The sequence below is a fragment of the Mus caroli genome, chromosome 5, assembly GCF_900094665.2.
Source record: "Mus caroli chromosome 5, CAROLI_EIJ_v1.1, whole genome shotgun sequence".
Classification (NCBI taxonomy): domain Eukaryota; kingdom Metazoa; phylum Chordata; class Mammalia; order Rodentia; family Muridae; genus Mus; species Mus caroli.
In genome coordinates, this window is record NC_034574.1 from 128,059,927 (window position 1) to 128,083,656 (window position 23,730).

Sequence of the window (23,730 nt, forward strand, 5' to 3'; positions counted from 1 at the left end):
CCAAACTCTAACTTATTCCTAAATCAAATATAATGTATTCTTTCTTTTAATAAAATTTTTTTTTTTTTTTTTTGGTTTTTTCGAGACAGGGTTTCTCCTTGAACTCACTTTGTAGACCAGGCTGGCCTCGAACTCAGAAATCCGCCTGCCTCTGCCTCCCGAGTGCTGGGATCAAAGGCATGCGCCACCACGCCTGGCTCACTTCACTTAGCTGTTTTCGATTGAGGTATATTTACTTTTCTTTTTCTTTTTTTTTAAGATTTATTTATTTATTATATGTAAGTACACTGTAGCTGTCTTCAGACACTCCAGAAGAGGGCATCAGATCCCGTTACGGATGGTTGTGAGCCACCATGTGGTTGCTGGGATTTGAACTTGTGACCTTCAGAAGAGCAGTCGGCGCTCTTAACCGCTGAGCCATCTCTCCAGCCCTATATTTACTTTTTGAAGTCATATGGACAGATGTTCTATTGCCTTTATAAAGTCTATCTCTGAGCTAGGTGGTTGGCGCATGCACCCTGTTAGTCCCAGAAAAGAGTCTGAGGCAGGTGCATCTCTTGAGTTCAAGGCTAGCCTCATCTACAGATCGAATTCCAGGACAGCTAGGGTTACACAGAAAGAAACCTGGTCTCAGAAAAAACAGACAAGTGTCACTGTATTGTAGCACTTCCCATAACTTATTAGGTGTTCTAATAGCAGACATTAGATTGAACACAGTTTGAAAAGCTGGAGAGATGGCTCAGCAGTTAAGAGCATTCATTGGCTGCTTGCTCTTCCAGAAGTCCTGAGTTCAATTCCTAGCAACCACTTGGTGGCTCACAACCATCTGTAATGAGATCTGATGCCCTCTTCTAGTGTGTGTCTGAAGACAGCTACAGTGTACTCATAAATGAAATAAATAAATCTTTTAAAAAAGAAAAGAAAAGAAACCAGTTTGGAATTCTGCATTTCTCACTCACTGTCAGCCTGAGACTCCATGCACCGGTGGGTTTTCATTGTTCTTCCGGTGTGTCCGGTTTGCTCTGCTCCTGCAGGTTCCTGTGTGACAGTCAGAAGGAACTGGATGAACTGCTGAGTTGTCTCCATCCTCAGGGAATCAGGGAAAGTCAGCTGAAAGAGAGGCTGGAGAAGAGGTAAGTGGTTCTTCTTGTCACTCAAGTCTTCTCAGAGTTAATGGCAATATGTGAGTGTGTGCTTGGTCCCTGTGTAGATCAGCCTGACCTTAAACTCAGAGAGCTGCCTGCCTCTGTCTCCCTAGTGCTGTGATGAAAGACGTGCGCCATGATACTCAGCAGCAGTATGGTTTTTGTTTGGACTTGTTTACATGCATGCCTGGTGGGTGTGGGTGGGTGTGGCTGTGTGTGTATTTTGTTTTTTAATTAGGTGCTTAGCAATCAAAACCTTGGTCCTCTGGAAGGGCATCCAGTGCTCTTAACAGCTGAGCCATCTTTCCAGCCTCAACCTGCATGCTTATTTGAAACAGGGTCTTCTGTAGCCCTGACTTATAGCCCAAGACAACCTTCCACTTCTTACCCTCCTGCCTCTATCCTCTGTGTGCTGGTACAGGTCTCAAGGAGCTCTTGACGAGAGCTATGTATAATCATATCTGACTTTCTGTTGATAATCTATTAAAATAAAGTTACAAAGATAAGTCTGTAACCTTTGATGTTTACATAACTTGTAATCTTTTTGAGCATCATGTTTATTTGGAAAAACATATTTTGCAGGTATATGATCTAGGGTAACACACTTGCTCTATGCCTAGTGTGTGCCCTGCAGCAAGCTATGAGCCATTGTAGTTAAGCAGTATTGCAAAAATGCATTCCTACCTGAGTTACTGTTCAAAACTGATCAGTCATTATTCATGATAGACCAAAGGTAGAAGTACCATAAATGTCTACCACTGATCAGTAGAAAGACAGAAGGCGACCTGTCCAAACAGCATACTATCCACTTACAAAAGGCATGAAAGCTGGAGAGATGGTTGCACAGAACAAATGCAGATTTTAAAAAAAGCCCATAAACAAACAAAAATTAGTGAAGCACTGGCTTGTGCTGCCACATGGGTAAGTATCAAAACATTGTGCTAAGCAAAAGAAGCCAGACATGAAAGGCTACGTGTTGTATGATTCTGTTTATGTCAATATCCAGTATTGGGTAACACAGAAACAGAGTCAGATATTGGCTGCTGGAGGATGTATAGAGTACTTGTAAAAGTTTCTTTCGGGGCCTGGAGAGATGGCTCAGTGGTTAAGAGTATTACTGACTGCTGTTCCAAAAGTCCTGAGTTCAATTCCCAGCAACCATGTGGGGGCTCACAGCCATCTTTAATGGGATCTGATACTCTATTCTTGTGTGTCTGAAGACAGCTACAGTGTACTCTTACACATAAAATCAATAAGTAGTTATAAAAAAGAAAAGTTTCTATAATTTCCCTTTTCCCTATCTCAACGCCTACAGATACCAAGAAATTACTCATTCTATTTATCTGGCGCGAAAGCCAAATTTGGGTCTAAAATCTTGTGACGGCAACCAGGAGCTCTTAAACTTCCTGAGGAGTGATCTTATTGAAGTGGCGACGAGGCTGCAGAAAGGAGGGCTTGGCTACATGGAGGGAACATCGGAGTTTGAGGCCCGGGTAAGAGTGCAGGAAAATCCCCTGGGAAAGCTGCCGCTCTNAGAAACTCAGCCTAGAGTCATTTCTAGAGCTGTGTCTTAACCTGCTAAAAAGATCAAGTTTTGGTTTAGGTTTGTTTTGCATAATACCAAAAGATCATGTATGTAATGTTTTCTTTGTCATCTCTTTTGTTTGCTAAGTATCAGGAAATGGGCCAAATCTAGTTCTTTTCTCTTGCTGACATTGGGTTCTTTTTCTTTCTGGCTTGATTTTTTTTTTTTTTTTTTTTTTTCCCCTACATGGACCTTACACATAGAAGATCAAGCTCGCCTCAAACACAAGTGATTTCTTGATTCTGCCTCCTTTGTGCAAGGAATACACTTGACTGTATTCATTAAAATTCGTATTTCCTATGTGACTGACAAGATTGTAGTGCACACTGTTTAAGAATGCACTTTTGTGAACCGAAGGGTTAGGAACACACACTGCTCTGGTAAGCACCACATGGAGTTTCCAGCACCCAGATGCACCTCCAGCTCCTGCATCACACGGCCCCTTGCTGCACTGCACTCAGGTACACACACTTACTCAAGCAGGCACATAGGTATGATTTAAAATAAAATAAATCTTTATTAAAAATGTAAGTCAAAGCTGGGCAGTGGTAGCGCAGGCCTTTAATCCCAGCACTTGGGAGGCAGAGACAGGCGGATTTCTGAGTTTGAGGCCAGCCTGGTCTACAGAGTGAGTTCCAGGACAGCCAGGGCTACACAGAGAAATCCTGTCTCGAAAAACAAAAAAAAAAAGAAAGAATATAATTTTGATAGTTACTTAGTGCCTGTCTCTGATTCTTCATCTGTAAATAAACAGAGGTTTAATGGAGACGAAAGAATGTAAAGCTTAATGCTTGACCTCAGCCAGAAAGTCAGAAAGCTTACGTCTTAGACATCTCTGCTCTCCTTGCCTGTGTTTTATTTCCGGCACTGGGGTTTAAACGTATGGCCTCACGCATTCTTCTTCACACAGCCTCTATATCTCACCCCTCACGTTTGCCCTGCATGTAGTAAGTAGTAATTACTGAGTGGATGGATTCCTTGGAGCAGGTGGAATTTCAGTGTTCTGGATCCTTTTATAGGGGAAGTGGAAGAAGTCAGGTGCTGTTAGATCCCTAGTTATTATGGAAGGCACGCAGGTAACTCGTGGGACAGTTCTGGATGTTAGGGCCAGCTTCTTTATTGGTCTTGTCCTCCTTTCAGTCTCAATTTTAAACCTTTCTTCCAGGTCATTTCCTTAGAGAAACTGAAGGATTTTGGTGAATGTGTCATTGCCCTTCAAGCCAGTGTCATAAAGAAATTTCTGCAAGGATTTATGGCTCCTAAGCAGAAGAAGCGGAAACTCCAAAGTGAAGATTCCACAAAGTCCGAGGAAGTAGATGAAGAGAAAAAGATGGTAGAGGAAGCAAAGGTACTGAGATGCTGAGTCTAAGCACTGGGAACGCCTTTGAGTGTAAGACCGAGAAGTAGAGCCACTGCCTGTGGTTGAGTTGTCTGTTTCTACTGAACAGCTGTGTGTTGAACACATAGTAAGGTAGAGAGTCTAATGAACACGCTTGCCCTGTGGCAGGCTCAGCATCATTTAGCTTTACTTATGCTGGGAAGTCCAGTTCTTCCCCTAGTAACAGTGTAGCCAGCTTCTGTTGTGGCTCTGTGTTCTGGCCTCAGCTTTACCAGAGTGGATTGTTCACATGTCAGCATGTCATTGCTATCTCAGAAAAGATGGACCTTCCTGGTGTTTCTAGTAAACGAGTATCCCTTTCACACCATCTTAAAACTGAACCCCCCCAGGTGGTGGGGCAGATCTCTGAGTTTAAGGCTAGGACAGCCAGGGCTATACAGAAACTCTGCCTCAAAAGGAAAAAAAGAGAATCGAAACCATTGTGAGTCTAGGCCATCTGTGCTGGTGGAAAGGAGTGGCCTTTGGGCTAACTTATGAGGGTGGCAGGGTGGCAGAGCAGTAGGTGTGGGAGCTGGGTTCTGAAGGAACCTCAAGTGCAGATTAAAATGATGTATGTCTCACTGTCAGACAAATCCATCTAGTTTTCTTTTGTTTTTTGTTGTAGCCAGTGTTCTCACTGTGCTGGCCTGGAACTCTGTGTAAACTGGCCTAGAACCAGAGTTCTACCGGCCTCTTGTGATTAAAGGTGTGTTTCACCATGCCTGACCTTTTGTGTTGTTTTGTTTTGCTTTAATCCAGGGTCTTAATATAGCCCCAGCTGGGTTTGAACTCCTGAATCCTCCAAGTGATACACAGGATAGCATCACTATAGGCAGATAGTTTCAATAAGTCTCTTCCCTGGGGGCTGCAGGAATAGGAAAGCAGTTGAGCGCATTGGCTGCTCTTGTAGAGGACCTGGGTTCAATTTCCAGCACCCACATGGCAGCTCACAACTGTCTCTAACTCCAGTTCTAGCTGGTCCAACAAGCACTTTTATCTGTGCATATGTGATTACAAGCAAAAATGCTTAAGAGTAAGTCTCCTGCTCTTCCTAAACGTCTCAAGAGTTCATGAACAGTTGTTTCTCCTTACTTTCCTTAGACCCCCGTGGTGTATGGTTCAGGGAGGAGTGTTTGGAGGAAGCGGCTTTACACACCTATGACTGTATTTATGAGAAGCTGGTTTACTGAATGCTACATGGGTTTTGTTTTTAACTCAGTTTTTGTTTTATGTGTATGTGTGTTGCACATATTTGTGTGTCACAGCAAGTGGGGGTCAGAGGACAGTTTGCAGGAGCCCGTCATTTCATCATGCAGGTCTTGTTGGGCTTGGTGTCGATTGCCNGCTCCCTGTGAGCTANGCTGCCCTTTAACCCAGCTGTATATGGATTTTTATTGGAAAGCTCTTAGAAAGGATCTTTCCTTGCTATTCATTTTTCCTGTGACATTTTCTTCTTACTGAGGACCAACAGGTAATTAAGTCTCATTAAGGTCCCTTTTTGTACTAAGCCCTGAGCTGAAATAAATACAAGCCCTGAACAGTACAGAAGTGGGGAGCTGCTTGGAGAAGTCGGTTAGGTTGCTTACTGAGTCGCTCTGCTGTGCTCTGTTCTAGCAATGCCCTGCCCTGCAGCTCCCACCAAAGGGCAGCTTCGCCACAGCTCAACATTTTCCACTGTCCTCTGCTTTGAAAGTTTCCACTTAGCAAGGGCCAGAGTTTCCTTGGCTGGGACCAGGCTGCTACATGAGTTTATGTCAGTCTCGTCTGGGCTCCAGTTTCTTGGGATCTGTGAGATCGTTTCAAGGTCTAGGGTATTCATTTAAAATTTTTTTAAAAATAGTGTTTATTTCCATCTATATTGATATGTGTGTGCCTGCTTGTCTATGTGTGCACCATGTGCNTACAATGCTTTCAAAAACCCAGAAGANAGCATCAGCTCCCCTGGAACTAGCGTTACAGGCAGTTGTCAGCTACCTGATGTGGGTGCTGGAGACTCTACAGGAGCAGACGTACTCTTAACTGTAAGCCAACTCTTCAGTCCTAATCTATAAATGTAGCACCAATTTTGTTTCTCTGAATTGAGAAAGATAATGTATACTTTAGGAAAATCCTGGGGTTTGTCATTCTTTCTCTCTTTCTGTCTCTATTTCTCTTCTCTCCTTCTCTGTCTCTTCTCTTTTAAGACTGGGTCTTTTATTTTATTTTATGTATGAGAGTTCACTGTAGCTGTCTTCAGACACACCAGAATAGGGCATCAGACCCCATTACAGATGGTTGTGAGCCCCCACATGGTTGCTGGGAATTGAACTCAGAACCTCTGGAAGAGCAGTCAGTGCTCTTAACTGCTGAGCCCTTGAGATTGAGTCTTAACCATGTGGTCCAGGCTTGCCTCAAACCTATAATTTTGTCTCAGCTTCTTGGGTGTTGGAATAATAGATGTGTGTCGCCATGTCTGGCTTTGTCTCTAATTTGTTTGCATTTGTTCTGACAACTCTTATTGTCTGCCCGTTTTTGTTTTGTTTTTATGAGACAAGGTTTTACCCTATAGCCCAAGCTGACCTTGAACTCATAGTGATCCTCCTGCCTCAGTCTCTCAAGTGCTGAAATTACAGATCTGAGTTGCTGTGGGAGTCTCTTAGCACCACAGACGACATAGAATGATCCGAGGGAGGCAAGAAGACAGTTCAGTTCAACATTACTAACTGATGTTGGTTCAAACATCTGGAATCTGACCCCGGGTGATTTATTTTAGGCATTTTTATTTTGTCTGCNACCCCCCACCCCCACCCCTACCCCCACCCCCAGAGCTGAGGACTGAAGCCAGAGTCTTGCACTTGCTAGGCAAGCACTCTACCACTGAGCTAAATCCCCAACCCCTATTTGAGGCATTTTTAAGTACCGTACAATTTGGTGAAAATTTTCCTGTTAGTAAGTAACTCAATCTCATGTACAGTAAATTACGAAGTAAGCTAAGCTAAGATCAGAGGCAGCTGCATCAAAACCTGAAGTACGTGTGACGCCTCCATGTACGAATGACTCCTCACAGCACCTTTCTAAAGATGGGCTCTGTAGCTTGAAGAAAACAAGCTTAGGATAAGGCTTTAGGGGAGGATCTGGTGTGTTATCACAGATAAAGGTGGCCAGGCTAGAGTNTATGTCTACTCCCAGCATCTAGGGATGACAGGTTATACATCCCTTCCTTTGAAGTGAAAACCCCATGTGTTTAGCATTCCAGGGTCCCAAGTGCTTCTCTGTGAGCACAAGGACTGACTGACACCCGTTCCATAAGCTTTCAGACCTGACTTATCTTTTCTTTATTATTTCAGTTGTATACATTTAATAGTAATGCAATATAACTCAGTATATGTACAGTCTATATAGTAATCAAGCTAGAGTAGCTAGTATCTCCCCTCTGTATTTAACAGTTCATTTAGTTATTCATTCATTCATTCATTTGTGTATTTATGGCAGAGTTTCTTGGTGTGGCCCTGGCTAACCTGGAACTTGCTCTGTAGACCACGCTGGCTTTGAGCTCAGAGATCTGCCTGCCCCTACTTCTTTAGTGCTAAGATTAAAGGCATGCACCACCACAACCTGACTAGATTTGGTTTATGCTTGTGAGTGGTTTGCCTGCATATACATGTGTGTGTGTGTGTGTGTGTGTGTGTGTGTGTGTGTGAGAGAGAGAGAGAGAGAGAGACACATGTGGTTTTGGTGCCCACAGAGGTGAGAAGAGGAGGGATGTTAGATCCTCTGAACTGGAGGTACAGTTCTTGTAAGCCACCCTGTGGGTACTGGGAAGGTCCTCTGCAATTACTCTTAATTACCTAGCCATCTCTAGCCCCATTTTTAAATACTCTAAAAGTTCCTTAATACCTAATAATTGTGCATATTTATGAGGTTTTTTTTTCCCCGAGACAGGATTTCTCTGTGTAGCCCTGGCTGTCCTGGAACTCACTTTGTAGACCAGGCTGGCCTCCAACTCAGAAATCCACCTGCCTCTGCCTCCCAACTGCTGGGATTAAAGGCGTGTGACACCACTGCCCGGCTCATTCTACTTCAAAATGACGCTGATGTCACTGGAAGAGACATGTTGCTTCTCATCCCTACTCTATGCTTAGTTTTGNTGTTACCTCTTCCAGGCTTGATTTTTATGTTGAAGCTTTGATGGTGGGTTTTAATGAAACTCTAAAAGGCAAATATTCTCTGAATTCTGTCCTTACCCATCCTTAGCCCTGTCTAATCTTTGAGGTCATGGTCATAATATCTGGCTGTTTTATTTGCTGCTTAGGTTGCCTCTGCACTGGAAAAATGGAAAACAGCAATCCGTGAAGCACAGACCTTTTCCAGGATGCACGTTCTCCTTGGGATGCTGGATGCGTGTATCAAGTGGGACATGTCAGCAGAGAATGCGAGGTGCAAAGTGTGTCGGAAGAAAGGTGTGCCCTGAGGAGCGCTGTTCAGTGACTGTTTGTCTAGGCTTTCCAAAGACTATTTTTCTTTTTCCTTTGAAGGAATTTTGGTTTTTTGAGATGGGGTTTCTCAGTGTAGCCTTGGCTGTCCTGAAACTTGCTCTGTAGATCAGACTGGCTGCCTCTCTCTCCCAAGAGCTGGGAGCCACCACAACCCACCTTCTGAAGGAATTTTTGTGCATCATTTAGCCCTGCTCCTGTGTGCATGGTTAAACTGTGGTAGGCAGACTTTCTGCATCTATAGTCCCTCAGGAACCTTAGAGCCTTTGTCACCTGTGAGACGAGGACGGTGCTTCCAGCAGGGGGCAGTCTTTGCACATTGCACACCCAGACCGCANTCTTTAGCCTCCAGTCCAGAGCAGAGCATTTGGAAATGGTTTTTTTACTTCTCCTTGACTAAGTCCATCTTCATGAGTTAGCTTAGGGCTCAGTTTCCAAAGTGTGAGACACTGTGTAGACTTGGTTGCTGTAAAACTGACCAGAGTGATAGTTAGAGAAGAAAGTTAGTCAGATGAAGTTCACACAGTGTGCTGTCAGCTGTGGAGAAACCAGACTCCTGAGGACCGATGCAGACATGTGTGGAAGAGTTTTGGGGTCCAAGAAGAACAGCAGAGTCTCCAGCCAATGATTTTTTCCTGCCTTTTAGTTAAAGTACATGTACAATTAAACATGTTTTATTTANTTACTTACTTATTTTGAGATAGGGTCTCGTGTAACTCTGGCTAGACTGAAACTCAAAAATACCTACCTGCTTCTGCCTCCTCAGTGTTGGCATTAAAGGAGAATGTCCCCATGCTCAATTAACTCTTAGTGACTATTAACTGTCCTGCCCTGCTTTTTGGTAGTTCTGAGGAGATGAGTTAGGAACTCTCCCTAAATTGTCCAATTTTCAGAAAGTAAACGCACTTTTTAAAGAGCAGGCTGCAAAGATGTTCAAGTTGGTAACATCTTTGTTACAAAGTTGCACACAAGCCTGAAGACCATAGTTCCATTGCTCACCTAAGTAAGGAGGTGGAGACAGGGGTTTGACAGAACCAGTGTCTAGCTCTGGGCTCCAGTGAGAGACTCAGTATGCGAAGGTGGAAAGCTGTTAAATACAGTAACCAATATCAGCCTCTAGCCTCCATGTGGGTACAGAGAAGCAGCAGGGGGTGCTGGGATGTACCTGTGATTCCACCACTTGGGAGGCAGGGGCAGGAGGAGCTGCCCGGGTTCTAGGCCACTNTGTGTTGTACACTGAATCCTTGTCTTGAAAGAGAGACAGAGGAGCTGGAGTGGTGCTCTGGAGGATCCATGTTGGGCAGTTAGGAACTCTAGGGGATCCAGAGTCTCAGGCACACATGGACGTGAATAAGGAAGGAGAGGGAGAAGTGCTGCGCTGCGCTATGCTGCCAACAGTGCTGTGTGCGCCTGTCTTTGCAGGTGAGGATGACAAGCTGATCCTGTGTGATGAGTGCAATAAAGCCTTCCACCTGTTCTGTCTGAGGCCGGCCCTTTATGAAGTACCAGATGGTGAGTGGCAGTGTCCAGCTTGCCAGCCTCCTACTGCCAGACGCAATTCCCGTGGCAGGTGAGAAGTTTTTAAAAGTAAGCTGGGGGCTGGAGATCTGCTTAATATTCATTCACTTGGAATGTATAAAGGCCTCGATTTGATCCCTAGNACTGCAGAAGTCAGGCATGGTGCTACAAGTCTGTTATCCCAAACACTAGGAAGGTGGAGGCAGGAGAATCAGTAGTTCTGGGTCATCCTTGGCTACAAAGCAGTTCAAAGACTTTCTGGACTGTGTGAGACCATTAGATAACTTCGTTGGAAAATTGGTTTCAGTTACACAAAACTGAGTGTTTCCAAGGAGCTATAAGCTTATTTGGGTNCAAAGCTTGGTCATTTGTGGTATAGATACAGGAGCTTAGGTGCTATCATATGACTTTGGTTTAGGGTGTGACTGTGTGTGTGTGTGTGTGTGTGTGTGTGTGTGTGTGTGTGTGTATACTTTCGTTTTAATTGTATCTCTCTCTCTCTCTCTCTCTCTTTCTCTCTCGGGGGGGGGGGGGGTTATTGTTTTTTTGAGACAGGGTTTCTCTGTGTATCCCTGACTGTCCTGGAACTCACTCTGTCGACCAGGCTGGCCTCTAATTAATTTTACTTCTTTCTGTGTATGACTGTTTTGCCTGAGTGTGTGTATGTAAGTAATATTGATGTCTTACCCATGGAGGTGAGAAGGGTATATTGGATCCCCTGGAACTGGAGTTGTGGTCACAGGCTATCANGTGGGTCATGGGAATTGAACCCTGGTTCTTCAAGGGCAACAAGTGCTCTTAACTGCTGAGCCATTTGGTTTTGTTTACTGTTGACATTTCTGCTTCTCACAGTTAACCCTGTCCCCTCCCTCTTTTGTTTTGGTCTTTCAAGCAAGGTTTCTCTGTATAGTCCTGGATGTCTTTGAACTCAGAGATCTGCCTGGCTCTTCTGGGAGCATGCTCACATACATACACACCACATTTAACTTTTATTTTGTTTTATATGTGTATCTGTATGTAAGCATTTTACCTGAATCTATGTCTATGCAGTACATGTGTGCCTGGTGTCTATGGAGGCTAGAAGAGGGCACTGGGTTCTCTGAAAGCCAAGTTAGAGATTGTTGTGAGCGTCTATGTAGGTGTTAGGAATTAGCCCTAGGTCCACTGGAAGAGCTGCCACTGTTCTGGGCCATCTCTCTAGCCCTTTGATACACCAGGTAGCAGTAACATCTTTTCCTGACTTTAAATTTACCTCATTGTTACTTTATAGCTGCTTCTACAGGCAATCACTACTAAATAGCTACAGCCAAATCATTGCCTTCTCGACCCATGCTTAGTTTCCTTCCCTGCTGTCTATTTGGACATGGTTTCTCCTATGTCAGTACAGCCAAACCAGCACCTTGAAGGCACCTAATATTTCTCCAGTTAACTGTCATTACTTCTTACATTGACATTTGAGATGTGAAAGGGCATCCTTACAGGCACGAGGCTGTCTCTTATAAAGGGCAGAGCTGTTTGATTCCAGCCACACCTTAGCAGTTGTGCTGGGTTAGTTCTCCCTCTGTCTCCATTACCAGGTCCTCTTGTAGGGACATGCGGCATGCTGCTCTGAAGTAGCGTTTTTAGACCAGCTGTTCTGAGCCGGCATTAGTTGCTTTGTTGTGTGGTCATCTGCAAGCTGTCTCAGCTCCTGGAAGAGAGCCATCAAGGTGTGCAGTAACACCTGCCAGCCTCTCAGCCCTCTCAGTACACCCCAGGGTCGGGCAGCTGTGCTGTCTAAAATGTTTCCTTATCTGGCTTTTGTGAGACAAAAGTAATGGTGGTTTGTACTGTTTGTGAGAGGAAGTAGAGGTTGTATTTTGTTCTTGGTCCCCTTCCCTTCCTCCATTGGTGTCCCTTAAGCCCTTGTAGGCTAGGGCAGGGAGCATACTGCTGAAGCATAGTAAGACTGACCTCCAGGTCTCTCCCCTTACTGTCAGCTCAGTCTGGTCTGTGAATAGCAGTGCTGCAGAGATGTAAGGGGCTTTAGCTCTCCGTAAGCCGTCCTGGACTGAACTAAAACCATGTCTCTGCTTGGCTTTTCCTTCCATAGGAATTACACTGAAGAGTCTACCTCTGAGGGCAGCGAGGGTGATGAGAGCGGTGAAGACGAAGAGGAAGAAGAGGAGGAGGAGGAGGAAGAAGAAGATTATGAAGTGGCTGGCTTGCGGCGTGAGTGTCTAGTATGGCATAGTTGCCTCGGTCTCTCAAACTGACCAGAGAAGCCTGGCTGACAAGAGAAATTCAGCCTTGCCATTTTGCTGTCTTCCTCTTCTCTCTTGGGGCTGTGGGTAAATGAGCTGCCATGTGTTTCTATTGGCTTTCAAGATGGTCAGAGTGGAGAGGTAGATCGCCACTTAAGAATCTATACTGCTCTACCATATGATCAGTGTTCACTTTCCAGTGTCCATGTTAGGCAGCTCACAACTGCCTGCAACTCCAATTTAAGGGATCTAGGACCCTTATCTAGAGTCTTATCTGGAACCTTCCTTCATTCATGTGCACATATGTACATGTATACACTGGTCCACACAGAAACATGGTTAAAAATAAAATCTATTTTTAAGCTGTCAGGGAGAAGGTAGAGTGGTTCCCAGAGCATCAGCCCACAGNAGAGCACTTGCTCTAAGATTTAGTGGGATTCAAGCATGTTTATGACAAGATTTCTGGTCTGGCCCCATCTATGCATAGTGACAGTGGCCAGAGAGGTCTTTGGCCTATGGTGCAGGGCTGGTTTCAGTTATTTCTGATTGTCTCATCACATGCTGATTAATGCTCCCTAAAGTATGCACATCTCCAGCTTTCCATGTTTGGAAAAGGAAGGCTGGTTTTCCTGTGGTTCAGTCCTAGGGGTGCTGAGAATGCCCGTGTTGTCCTTGATGAAGCCAGTGGCTCCAGCCATCCTTTCAGTGGTGTTCTCTTTATAGGCCAGTAGAAAACAGAGCACAGGCCTCGCAGCTCTGTAGCATTATCCATGCTGTGAGAAGAAAGCGGGTGTTTGGTGTGGCCATTTCCTACTATGGTGTTGTATCCCATGTGTTCTGGCTTCCGTGCCTGTCCTAATTTACTTTCCTCCCTCATATTGCACAGCAATTGAATGATCATCTTTCCCATCTCAGGCTCTGTTTTGAGAATGGAACTCACCGTGTATCTATGGCTTTCCTGGAACTTGCAGTGTAGGTTGGGCTGGCCTCACATTTCACAGATAGCTGCCTGTCTAGGCCTTCTAAATGCTCTGATTAAAGGTAGATTTCCAAAGCTGTCCTGGAACACCTCCCTCCATTGGTGGGATTGCAGACGCATGCCACCACACTAGACTGTTAGTTCACTACTTACAACTTCAGCGGTTCAGGGCCAGCCAGTGCCATGAAGAGCCTCCTCATAATGATCTGTAGTGTGGACGCACACTGTCTGCGAGAGCTGGGTGCAGCAGTGTGCTGATTGTGTTTATTTTCTTGCTAGTGACTGCTTCCCACCTCTTCTCCACAGAGGCAGCTCTTCTCCTAGGGTTATCACCCAAGAATCTAGGAAATATTTGGTACTCCAGAGCCCTTGGTGCCTTCAGCTTTTCAGGCCATCAATGTTGGTTCCCTTGTGCAATTTCAGGCCTAGGACCTGACCTGAGCCTCAGCTCTTCCTCATGAAACTTGTCTGGAGCTGGAAGCCTTAAAATAGCCACTGAAGGGTTAGCATGGTCCAGAAATAGAATGGGAAGCATGGTTCATTGGTTCTCCACAAGGCTACTTCTCTGAACACATTCTCTGCCCAAATGTTATCTCCCCCCTTAGGGTATTAGTGAGGAAAGGCCGTGGAAAATGGTTTAGTGGAGAAGAAGCTTTGAGCTAATCCTTGCAGAGAATGTTCCCAAGGGCATCCCAAGGAATGTTGGTTTGCCTGTCCTAAGCACCTGTCGCCAACCAGTGACATGACTAGTCTACGTGCCTTCAGGTTTATTCTCTTCAGAGATTCCAGGCAGGGCTCTTAGGGAAGAGTCCTCATCTACCATCTTGGTTTTCAGAAACATGAGAAAGTGGGTCCTGACTTGGATTGGCAGAATGTTGTGGGCCATTGTGTGAGTGAGCTTTCCCCTGGAAACACTGGGTAAAAGGAAAAGGGTAACTGGAAATGACNAGGCAATGTCAGATTCCCTTGTACATGAAAGTGTGTGCATTCTCTTGGGCTAAGTCTCGGCTGTAGGAGAGCCATCCTGCCCTGTTGGCAAACTTGTTTCCTCCTCAATTACTTGACAGTTGACTCCTGCAAAGACCTTGTCCTGAATATAGCTGAACCAAGTGGGAACAGGCTAGAAGTGCTGGAACCTGGCCTCCTGCAGCCTCAGAGAGTCACTGCCTGCTTGCTCTGGTGGTCTCGCCCCTCCCCTGTCATACACACACCATGCTTCACCCACCCCTTTGCTGTGCTCTGAGCCCATGTTTCATTTCAGTGAGACCTCGGAAGACCATTCGAGGCAAGCAGAATGGTCAGCAAGCAGCAAGGCCAGGCCGACCACCGGGTAAGAAGTCACATCCTGCCAGAAGGTCACGGCCAAAGGATGACCCAGAGGTCGATGATCTGGTAAGAGTTACTTAGCCTCCTCTAGTCTTTGTATTCTTTATGTTCTAGTCCACAATGGGGAATTCACAAGGCAACAGGTGGGAGACTCCCCTCCCTTCCCCCTCCCCTTGGGTTGGGGGCTGAGGCAGCAGATGGATAGGCTCTGGGCAGACTAGGCAGCAGGCCCTCTAGGAGCAGCTATGCCCGGCATCCTGCCTAGCCTGCAGACAGTCTCCCCTAGTTAGCAGCAGCCTGCAGCTCAGTAGGGACTTTTAAAATAGTATCCATGTGTCTCTGGTGGGCCCAGAGGGGTGGGCCTCCCTGTGGGAATGCCAGCAATGCCAGAGCTACTAACTGCTGCTTTAGCCACAGTTGTTAGGACACTGCCCTGCTCCTCTGTTGATCGCGGCATCACTTCAGTAGTTTGGGTCTGGCTTGGGCTTGAACAGAAGGAAGCTCTCAGGAGCTGGCTTATCTTTACAGTCTAGTTTGGGCTTGAGGACATGAAAGAAGCCATTGAGGAGAGACCAGTCTTTAAAGTTGCCAGTGCCTTGTGTGGGGTTCCTACTACTGGGGTTCCACCCGGTTGTGGCTGCCTGGAAGAGTGCCCCACCCCCATCTCTGTAACCACCTCCTCCTGCAGCCAGCTGAGGACTGGTGCTATACTCTTGCTTTTCTTCCTAAACATGCATATGTGTTCCACAAGGCTGGTGCTGGGGTCTGCTGCTGCTTTCAGCCATTGCTTGTTTATGTCCATAGTCCTGGATCCATCTCACAGGGCTAGCCATCTCCTGGCAACACTCTTGTTGATGAGCACCTGCTGCGTCCCCTCTGCTGCTTTAACCATTCTGACTAGAGAGAACCACCTGCCTTGAGCATCACCCTACCATGATGCCCAAGGAAGTGATGAACTGTCTTCCTTTGTGTTTTAATNGATAAGGAATTTTTAAAAATTTTTATTATTATTACTATTTTTTTTTATTGTGTATGTGTGCATCTGTGTATGTTCTGTCTAGTCTTCTACTTTTCTTTCTTTTTTTTTTAATTTTAATTTTTATTTTTATTTTTGGTTTTTCGAGACAGGGTTTCTCAGTGTAGCCCTGGCTGTCCTGGAACTCACTCTGTAGACCAGGCTGGCCTCGAACTCAGAAATCCGCCTGCCTCTGCCTCCCAAGTGCTGGGATTAAAGGCGTGCGCCACCACCGTCTGCCTAGTCTTCTACTTTTTAAGTCCTATAATGACTGGCACTCTGCTTCCTTTGCTGCTAGGTACTTCAGACCAAGCGTATCTCGAGAAGGCAGAGTCTGGAGCTACAAAAGTGTGAGGATATCCTTCACAAATTGGTGAAGTACCGCTTCAGCTGGCCCTTCCGGTGAGTGCCCCACCTCTTGGCTACTCTGGCCCCTTCTTTTGGAGACAGGTCCTGGCAAGAGGATGGGGAGTCACAGTCCCCTAGAAAGGGAGGGAGCACCTTGTCTGCTGGCTCATCTTGACCCAGGCTGCACTCTTCCTGGGCTAGTGCTCCTCTGGCCTGAGCGTGTTTCTCAGTTGGTGTTTTCCTACAGGGAGCCTGTGACCAGAGACGAGGCTGAGGACTACTATGATGTGATCGAGCACCCCATGGACTTCCAGACCATACAGAACAAATGCTCATGCGGGAACTACCGATCTGTGCAGGAGTTCCTCACTGACATGAAGCAAGTGTTTGCCAATGCCGAGCTCTATAACTGCCGCGGCAGCCACGTGCTGAGTTGCATGGAGAAGACAGAGCAGTGTCTGCTGGCTCTGCTGCAAAAACACCTCCCTGGCCACCCCTACGTGCGCAGGAAACGCAGGAAGTTTCCTGATAGGCTCGCTGATGATGAAGGGGACAGTGACTCAGAGTCTGTTGGACAGTCCAGGGGACGGAGACAGAAGAAGTAAAGAGGCAGGGCCCTAGTGAGGGAGCTGAGGAGGGGGGACAGGAGGAGCCCTCAAGGGGTGTGGGGGAGGCAGGAAAGCTAGGAGGATTTAAAGGAGAAGTAACTGGAGCATCCAGAAATGCCTGTCATGCCAAGCTTGGGCTTCTCCTGCAGTTCCCCATGGGGCCTTTTTCCAGCAAAGGCAAGCTCTTCGGGGAGCATCATGNTAGCCTGATGATCCCTGCCCAGAAAAGCTCGCAGCAGAAGTGGGCCTCCCCTGAGAGTTGGAGAAGCCTAGATATGGCTTCTGTGAGCTCTGCCCTGCTCTCCTCCTCTCCCTCCTCTTCCCGCCTCATTACAGCAGTGCCAAGCCCCCTGGCCTCAAAGAGGGTGCTGTACCCCACAGTAGGAAGGAGTGTCATCTGGCCACTCTGGGTGAGGTGTGGATCTTTTGAATTTATATTTATACACAGTCCTATTTCTTTACGTCCTCCCTCTCAGGTGACAGTATCAGCGAGTGCCATACAGAAATCCGTGTTCACCAGCATCTTGGGACAGTGTGGGCTCTGAGTTGATCGTGGCAGAGTAGAGGGACATTTTCTGGAGCTGTTCCTGAGGACTCTCCATTGTGCAGCCCTTCCCCGCCCTCACCCAGCTCACCGCCTCATAAAAGACAAAGCAAACTAAGGCACTTCCCATAGACTGGGGTCCTGCTTCCAATCATGCTATGACCTAGGCTTTAATGGCTCTGGCCAGAGGGGTGTTGGAGCCCAGCCCACCCACAAACCAGACAAGCCCTTAGGGAGCCGGAAAAAGAGCAGGAAGAAGTTAAAATGTTTAATTTTTTAAATTGACTTTTGTAGTTATTAAAGTTGCTTGTTTCCGCAGTGATATTGTATAAAGAACATCTTGTAAAATACTTGTCATCTTGCTTTGGCACATGTACAGTACAGTTTCTATATGTGTTCGCTTTACTACCCTCAAAGAGGCCAGCGGGCAGCAGGATCTCGGGTTGGCGCCATCTCTGCCCTGGCAGCACTCTACCTACCTGTGGGTGCCTGCTCCTCCAGGGCCCACTTTGCAGACCTAGTGCTCCTTCCCAGGGCTTCTAGGGGAGTGTCAGCATCTGGAGGGGGTGGGGAGGGCCAGCTCTGCCCTCTGTAGCCAGTCTAGCCTCGTGTTGTATTTAGGCAAAAGTTTGTAGTCTGCATTCCCTTTTATGACAGATTTTGATAAAAGTACAAGACAGGGTTTAATTTTCTTTTCCATTGATTTTGAATTTGGAAAATGTGAGTCCCTCAGCTCTTCTTGTTTAAAGGAAAAGAAGTCCACCTGGTCCGGAAGCTCACCATTCCCAGGGCTGAGGGATAGCCTTGCTGTGGCTCTGGGTGTCCAGTGGCTGAGGAAGGCTTCCTTTCCGTTCCCTCCTACAGGCTTGGTTGAGGTTAGCGCTAACACGCTGTGATCCCTGGCACCGCTGCCTCCCTGCTTCCTACCCTAGATGTTGGTGTTGTAGCAGAAAGCTGGTGTTCCCACTGCAGTGACATCTGTCTGCATGGTGGATTTTTAAATTGTCTTAAAGGAGGAAGGGCCACGGTAAAGGGTAGACTTGTAATAAATTGGAATTTCAAATAAACATTATGTACTTGTGTTTATAAAGAAGAGACAGCTTTGATGATTTCTTTTTTCTCTTGGGGCAGTGGTGGGCAGTAAAGCCCTGAGAGCCGGGTATTTCAAGCATGAGTAATACGGTGAATTTTACAGCAGCTGCCAGAGCATACACCCTACCCCACAAGAGGCCATAGCCTGTTCCAAATGCATCCCTGCTATAAAACAGAACAGGACCTAGGCACCTGGAGCCTTTGCTAGCATGGCCTGTCTGCCCTCCTGAGGTATGCCCTGATTAGTCCTGAGGTATGGCCTTCGCTGCTCATCTCTGCTTCCTCCTAGTTTCTCTAGAAGCTAACACCAGTCTTGCTTCTATTGCAAAGACAGCCAAGTACTGATCCCTTCCTTACCTCCTGACTGGCAAGGGAAAAGAAAAGGTGCCTTTCCCTTTATCTGGCTGCCAAAGTCTTACTACAGGCCCTTGAGCAAGTCGTGTGTGCCCACTACCTTCTGTGTGTGTGTGGGGGGGGCTATAAAAGCTTTCTCATGCNGGAGAATCCTTGTATGAGATTCAGGGTTGCTTGGCTTTGAGGGGCAGAGACAGGATGAATGAATGCTCCTTACAAAGCAGAGAATGAGGGTATTCTCTTCATAAAGAACTTCTTAGGAAAGTCCGAGGTGTGGCTCGGTGGTAGACCACCTGTCGCTATCACACTTCTGGCCCTGGGTTCCACCCCCAGCAAAGCAAAAGCAGTGTTCTGTGCACCAAGTATCTATCTAGTCCATATCATAGTTCAGTTACATACACACGTTATTCCCAGAGATAACTACCTGTAATAGGGGTGTTCTGCATTTCCTACCTCTGATTTCAACAAGATAACAAAAGACATCAAGTGAANGCTGAGGTTTCATAAAACAGTTTTTAAAAAACTTTCTTAGCCAAACGTGGTGAGTGCCTTTGATCACAGTACTCAGATGCAAATTTCTCTGAGTCTGAGACTATTGAGTTCCAGGACAGCCAGGGNTNTATAGAGAGACCCTGTCTCAAAATACAAAAAATATAAATAACTTCGAGGGGCTGTACTCATAAATGCTGNTTATGTGTAGAACACATCCAGGCCCACTGACCACAACCTTTGCCTGTGGCTAGGACAGTGGGCAGGAGCACATGCTGTGAAAACGGAAGGACCTGAGATGAAACCCCCAGCACCCACAGAAAAGGCTGGGTGTAGATGAGGACACCTGCCGTTCTCCCTGGCCCATGTATGCATATATTCACGCAATCATACACACACACACACACAGGCAACTTCGGCCTGATTGGCATCAACAGTCTAGATACAATTTCGGCTGATACAGACCTCCAGGATGACCACACATCCCTCAGGGGACAGGGATGGGGCAGGTCCCAAATAGCCTGAGCTTCCCTAGCACACAGGTACAGCTTCCCACACACTCTGTCAACTGCCCCAGCACAGCTGTGCACATCCCTGTGGTCCCGCCTTATTCTCGAAGCTGCTGTCAGTGCCCCAAGTTCTGGTGTTTAGGGTGGGTGAGAAGGGACACAATAGTCAATGAACTCAACAGCTCCCTACCTCCCAGACTGGTACCAAGACATATGCATAGACCTGCCCCATCTTTCCCCCTCCATCCCAAAATACAAAGAGATAGCTTGGGGCTCCAACTACCGAATATTCTGTTTTGTTTTGTTGTTAGTGAAGGGTTTTATTGTTGATGTTAATGCTGTTTTTGTTTTTTTAAGACAAGGCTCCTAACTTGCTGAACAATTCTTTAAAAAATATTTTTACATCAATTTAGTGGGGGTCAGGGATTTGTGGGAGTTGTTTCTCTTACCTAGTGGGTTCAAAGGATTGAACTCAGATTAGACTCCATAGTAAACAACTTTACCTGCTGAGCCATTTGGCCTGCCCACTCTCTCTTTTATTTTTATTTTTTACCCAAAGAGTTTCGGGTAGCCAGGGGATACCTGATCTTAAATTCCTGATCTTCCTGCTTCTATCTCCCAAATATTTGAATTACAAACATGTTCCATCATGCCTCTTTTAAGCCGTGCTGGAGACAGAACCCAGGGCTTCATGCACGTTAGGCAAGGACACTGCCAACTGAGCTTGGATCCCAGCTCTCAGCAACCTTCATAGATAATGAGGACCATCCTTAGACTTGGGTGAAAGGATGACTTAGAAACAGTCTCCCTCCTTCCCTCCCTCCCTCCCAAGCATCTTACTACATGTATGTATTTGTATAGTAGGAGTTGTGCCACAGAGCACAGGTGGGGGTAAAAACAGTCTGTGAGTTGGTCCCCAGCCCTATGTGAGTTCCTATGAGCGATTGAAAGCAAGTCCTCAGTTTTAGTGGCANGCGCCTGTATCTACTGAGCTCTCNTGTCAGCCNGGACCTTATTTGCTAAAGCAAAGTGTGGGTGGGTGGGGGCAGGGGAGCTTACCTTTTTCTCTAAACAGGCTAGATGACACTGTTAGGACTAGAAGGAGCCATGTCACAGCCAGGGGTTCCTGGAGGTATTCATGAGGAGGTTCTTGTTGCACTTCAGAAGCACGGATCTCAGACTTGAAACAGGTGAGAAGAGAAACACACACACACACACACCACGCACACGCACGCACAGCAGTCTAGGACTCCTATAATCCACCGATGCCCNCACAGAGGAACTTCCTCCTTGACAAGGGGTCAGAGGATGAACTTCATGGCTACCCCACCCCCAGCTCTGCTTATGAAGTTTCTCACTCTCCTGTCTTGTCTTCCCTCTTTCCAGCCCAGATAGAACACAGCAGTGCCACACGAGGGTTTATTCCAGTCACAGCTTCCAGAGAAATGCCACAATAAATTACATCATTAAATAACTCTGCACTGGACCCTGCTCCCTTCTGCCCCTTCTTATCCTGGGACCCTCTGTGGACTAGGACACTCCCTGCATGAGACAGAAGGTCAAGGCCCTGAGCTTTACTGGGTCCCCACCCTAGTCCTCAGCCCCCTGTGTCTCACTTGTCTGACCTTGACAGCTGGGCAGCTGTTAGTCAGCTGTCTCTGAAGGGGGGAGGGGAGGGCAAGGAGGGAGCAACCATAACTCACAGCCCAGCCTATGTTCTAGAGGTGTGTGGGGTTCTCCAGAGAGGGGTCTGTCTTAGTCATGTGCAAGACCACCGTGGGGGCTTTGTAGTGGCAGTGGGTACCCCGGCCATAGCCCCCTGGGGTTCGGCAGGCCTTGGCCCGGGCTCGGCCAGCTGCCATTTTTCGGTAGCACAGGCTCTGCCAAGTCTGAAAAGTCTTGGAACTCCATACCCAGACTCCACTGGTGATGCCCACCACCAAGGACATGAAGATTTTGAGCATGAAGACAGCCACAGTGGGCACCGAGCCCCCTGGCAGCGAGCAGTCTCTCCGGCCTCCAGGCACGGTGGCAGCAGTACATGGTTGCTCTGTGGCCCGAAGCCGCCAGAAGTCCATGTTGAGGCGTTCATAAACGTAGCAGACAATGACGCAGGTGGCCGGCACTGTGTAAAGGATGGAAAAGACTCCGATTTTGACCATCAGCTTCTCCAGCTTCTCCGTATTGGTGCCTCCTGTCTTCATGATTTTGCGGATATGGAAGAGAGCCACAAAACCGGTCAGGAGGAAACTGGTGCCCAGTACCAGGTAGCAAGATAGGGGTACCAACACAAAGCCAGTGAGGGCTGCCGGGTCCATGCTGGCTACATAGCAGAGCCCAGTCAGTTCATCCCCAGCCACCTTGCGCAGAGTCAGGACCACGATAGTTTTGAGTGCTGGCAGGCCCCACGCTGCCATGTGGAAGTAGCTGCCGTGAGCCTCGATGGCCTCGTGGCCCCATTTTTTGCCTGCAGCCAGGAACCAGGTTAGAGTCAAAACCACCCACCAAAGTGAGCTGGCCATCCCGAAATAATAGAGCAACAGGAAGACCAGGGTGCAGCCTGTGTTTTCCAGACCCTCCTGGATCACATACAGAGCCCCTGCCTCCTGGTCGCATGCCACACTCTGTGCACCTGCCACCGCTCTGATCAGGAAGGCCAAGGAGTAGACATTGTAGCACATGGAAAGGAAGATAATCGGGCGCTCTGGGTACTGGAACCGGTGAGGCTCCAGCAGGAAGGTGAACACGGTGAAAGCCGTGGAGAAGAAACACAACGCGGACCACACAGCCATCCAAACCAGCGCGAAGTCCTTATCGCGCCGAGACCAGAACACCTCGACTCCTGGCCCGCAGCGCGGAGCGCACGAGCGACTCTTCTCCACGTACTGGAACTTCTCGGGGTTGTCGCAGGTGCCANCGCTGCCGGGACCTGGGGCTGAATCTCCCGATGGCCTCGCGGGTCGAGGTGCCACAGGGAGCATGCCCAGGCCCTTGTGGGGTTCTGTGGGGCCTGCTGTAGCGTTCTCGGGTGCCTCCATACAGAGTGCGTGCGGGTCGTTGCGCGTGGGGAGCCGGGCACAGTCGAGTGAGTCGGGCCAGCCAAAATTGAATTGCTCCATGATGGGGGCGCAGCGCAGGCGAGCCTGCTCGCACATGGGCCGGCAGGCCGGGATGGGAGTGGAGACCTGGTCGGTGCACATTGGGGCGTAGAGCGAGCAGAGGAAGAAGCGCAGGTGGCTGTGGCAGCCGTACTGCACGAGGGGCGAGAACTCGGCCAGCTGCGCCGCCGCCTCGCCCTGCGACGTGTGGCCCAGTAGGTTGGGCATGCGGGTCAGGTTGTAGCCAATGCCCCGGCACATGGGGATCTCCATCGCTTGGCACGGTGCGGGGCCACGGCCGCGCTCCGGATCGAAGCGGCCGATCTCCAGCGCCGCGCCGCCCGTCGCCAGCAGCTGCCACAGCAGCAGCGCCCCGCGGAGCAGCGGTGGCACGGCCATCGCCCCGCGGCGCGGCCGCCCGGGCTCACTCGCACCGCTCCATCCCGCGTCCCGGGATCTGTGCGCCACGTCGCGGCTCCCGCGCCATCTCTCGGCCGCCCACGTGTGTCCCGGAGCGCGCGGCGCCTTCGGAGGAACAGCCGCTACCACCGCCGTCTCCGCCGCCGCCGCCGATGCCGCCGCCACTCCAGCCAGAGCCGGCGCGGTCTCCGCCGCCAGCCGCCGCGGCTCGGAACCCCGAGGGCGTGGTCAGTAGGAGGACACGCCCAGGGGCGGGGCAGTCCCTCAGGGCACGCCCCNGTCGCGCTTTAAAGGTGCCGCGCCTCTCTGCCACGCTGGAGGCGTGTGGGCGACGTTGTGGGGCAGCTTTTCTTCTCTTCTGCTCATTTCTTTCGCTTCCTTTGCAGACTCAACAGTCGGCGGGAACGCACCTCCCAATGTACTCCCTCGCAATGTCAAGTGCGCCCTTTTCTTCCCAGGTGGGAGGGGACCATCCCAAGCTCTCCAAGCTCCAGGCTAGGGAGTTGCTTGTTCCCCCTCTTCTCTCTTCTCCCCTTCAAGGAGTTTTTGTTGATCCTGTTGTTTTTGAGACAGGGTCTCATATAACCCAGGCTGGCCTCAAGCTCNC

At 48.2% G+C, this 23,730-nt stretch overlaps 2 protein-coding genes across 4 annotated transcripts in view; one reads left to right on the forward strand and one right to left on the reverse strand.

The window, feature by feature from the left end:
- The window catches only part of Baz1b (bromodomain adjacent to zinc finger domain 1B), a 65,145-nt gene extending 46,891 nt beyond the window's left edge, over positions 1-18,254 (forward strand). Inside the window, exons 11-20 of one of the 3 annotated variants that reach the window (XM_021162487.2) lie at positions 1,035-1,133; positions 2,461-2,638; positions 3,896-4,078; positions 8,400-8,547; positions 10,003-10,150; positions 12,191-12,309; positions 14,582-14,712; positions 15,960-16,063; positions 16,257-16,610; positions 17,094-18,254. In XM_021162487.2, the coding sequence (XP_021018146.1) occupies positions 1,035-1,133; positions 2,461-2,638; positions 3,896-4,078; positions 8,400-8,547; positions 10,003-10,150; positions 12,191-12,309; positions 14,582-14,712; positions 15,960-16,063; positions 16,257-16,610; positions 17,094-17,097 (1,468 nt within the window). In that variant the 3' untranslated portion in view covers positions 17,098-18,254. Of the gene's footprint in view, positions 1-1,034; positions 1,134-2,460; positions 2,639-3,895; positions 4,079-8,399; positions 8,548-10,002; positions 10,151-12,190; positions 12,310-14,581; positions 14,713-15,959; positions 16,064-16,256 lie in introns of all 3 variants that reach the window. The other 2 variants (XM_029477264.1, XM_021162486.1) reach the window with 2 other exon arrangements.
- Positions 18,255-21,010: 2,756 nt separating this feature from the next.
- Positions 21,011-23,299, reverse strand: Fzd9 (frizzled class receptor 9). The gene has a single exon (XM_021163871.1). The coding sequence runs from the start codon at positions 23,100-23,102 to the stop codon at positions 21,324-21,326; it is 1,779 nt and encodes a 592-aa protein (XP_021019530.1). The 5' UTR covers positions 23,103-23,299; the 3' UTR covers positions 21,011-21,323.
- Between the last annotated feature and the right edge of the window lie 431 nt (positions 23,300-23,730).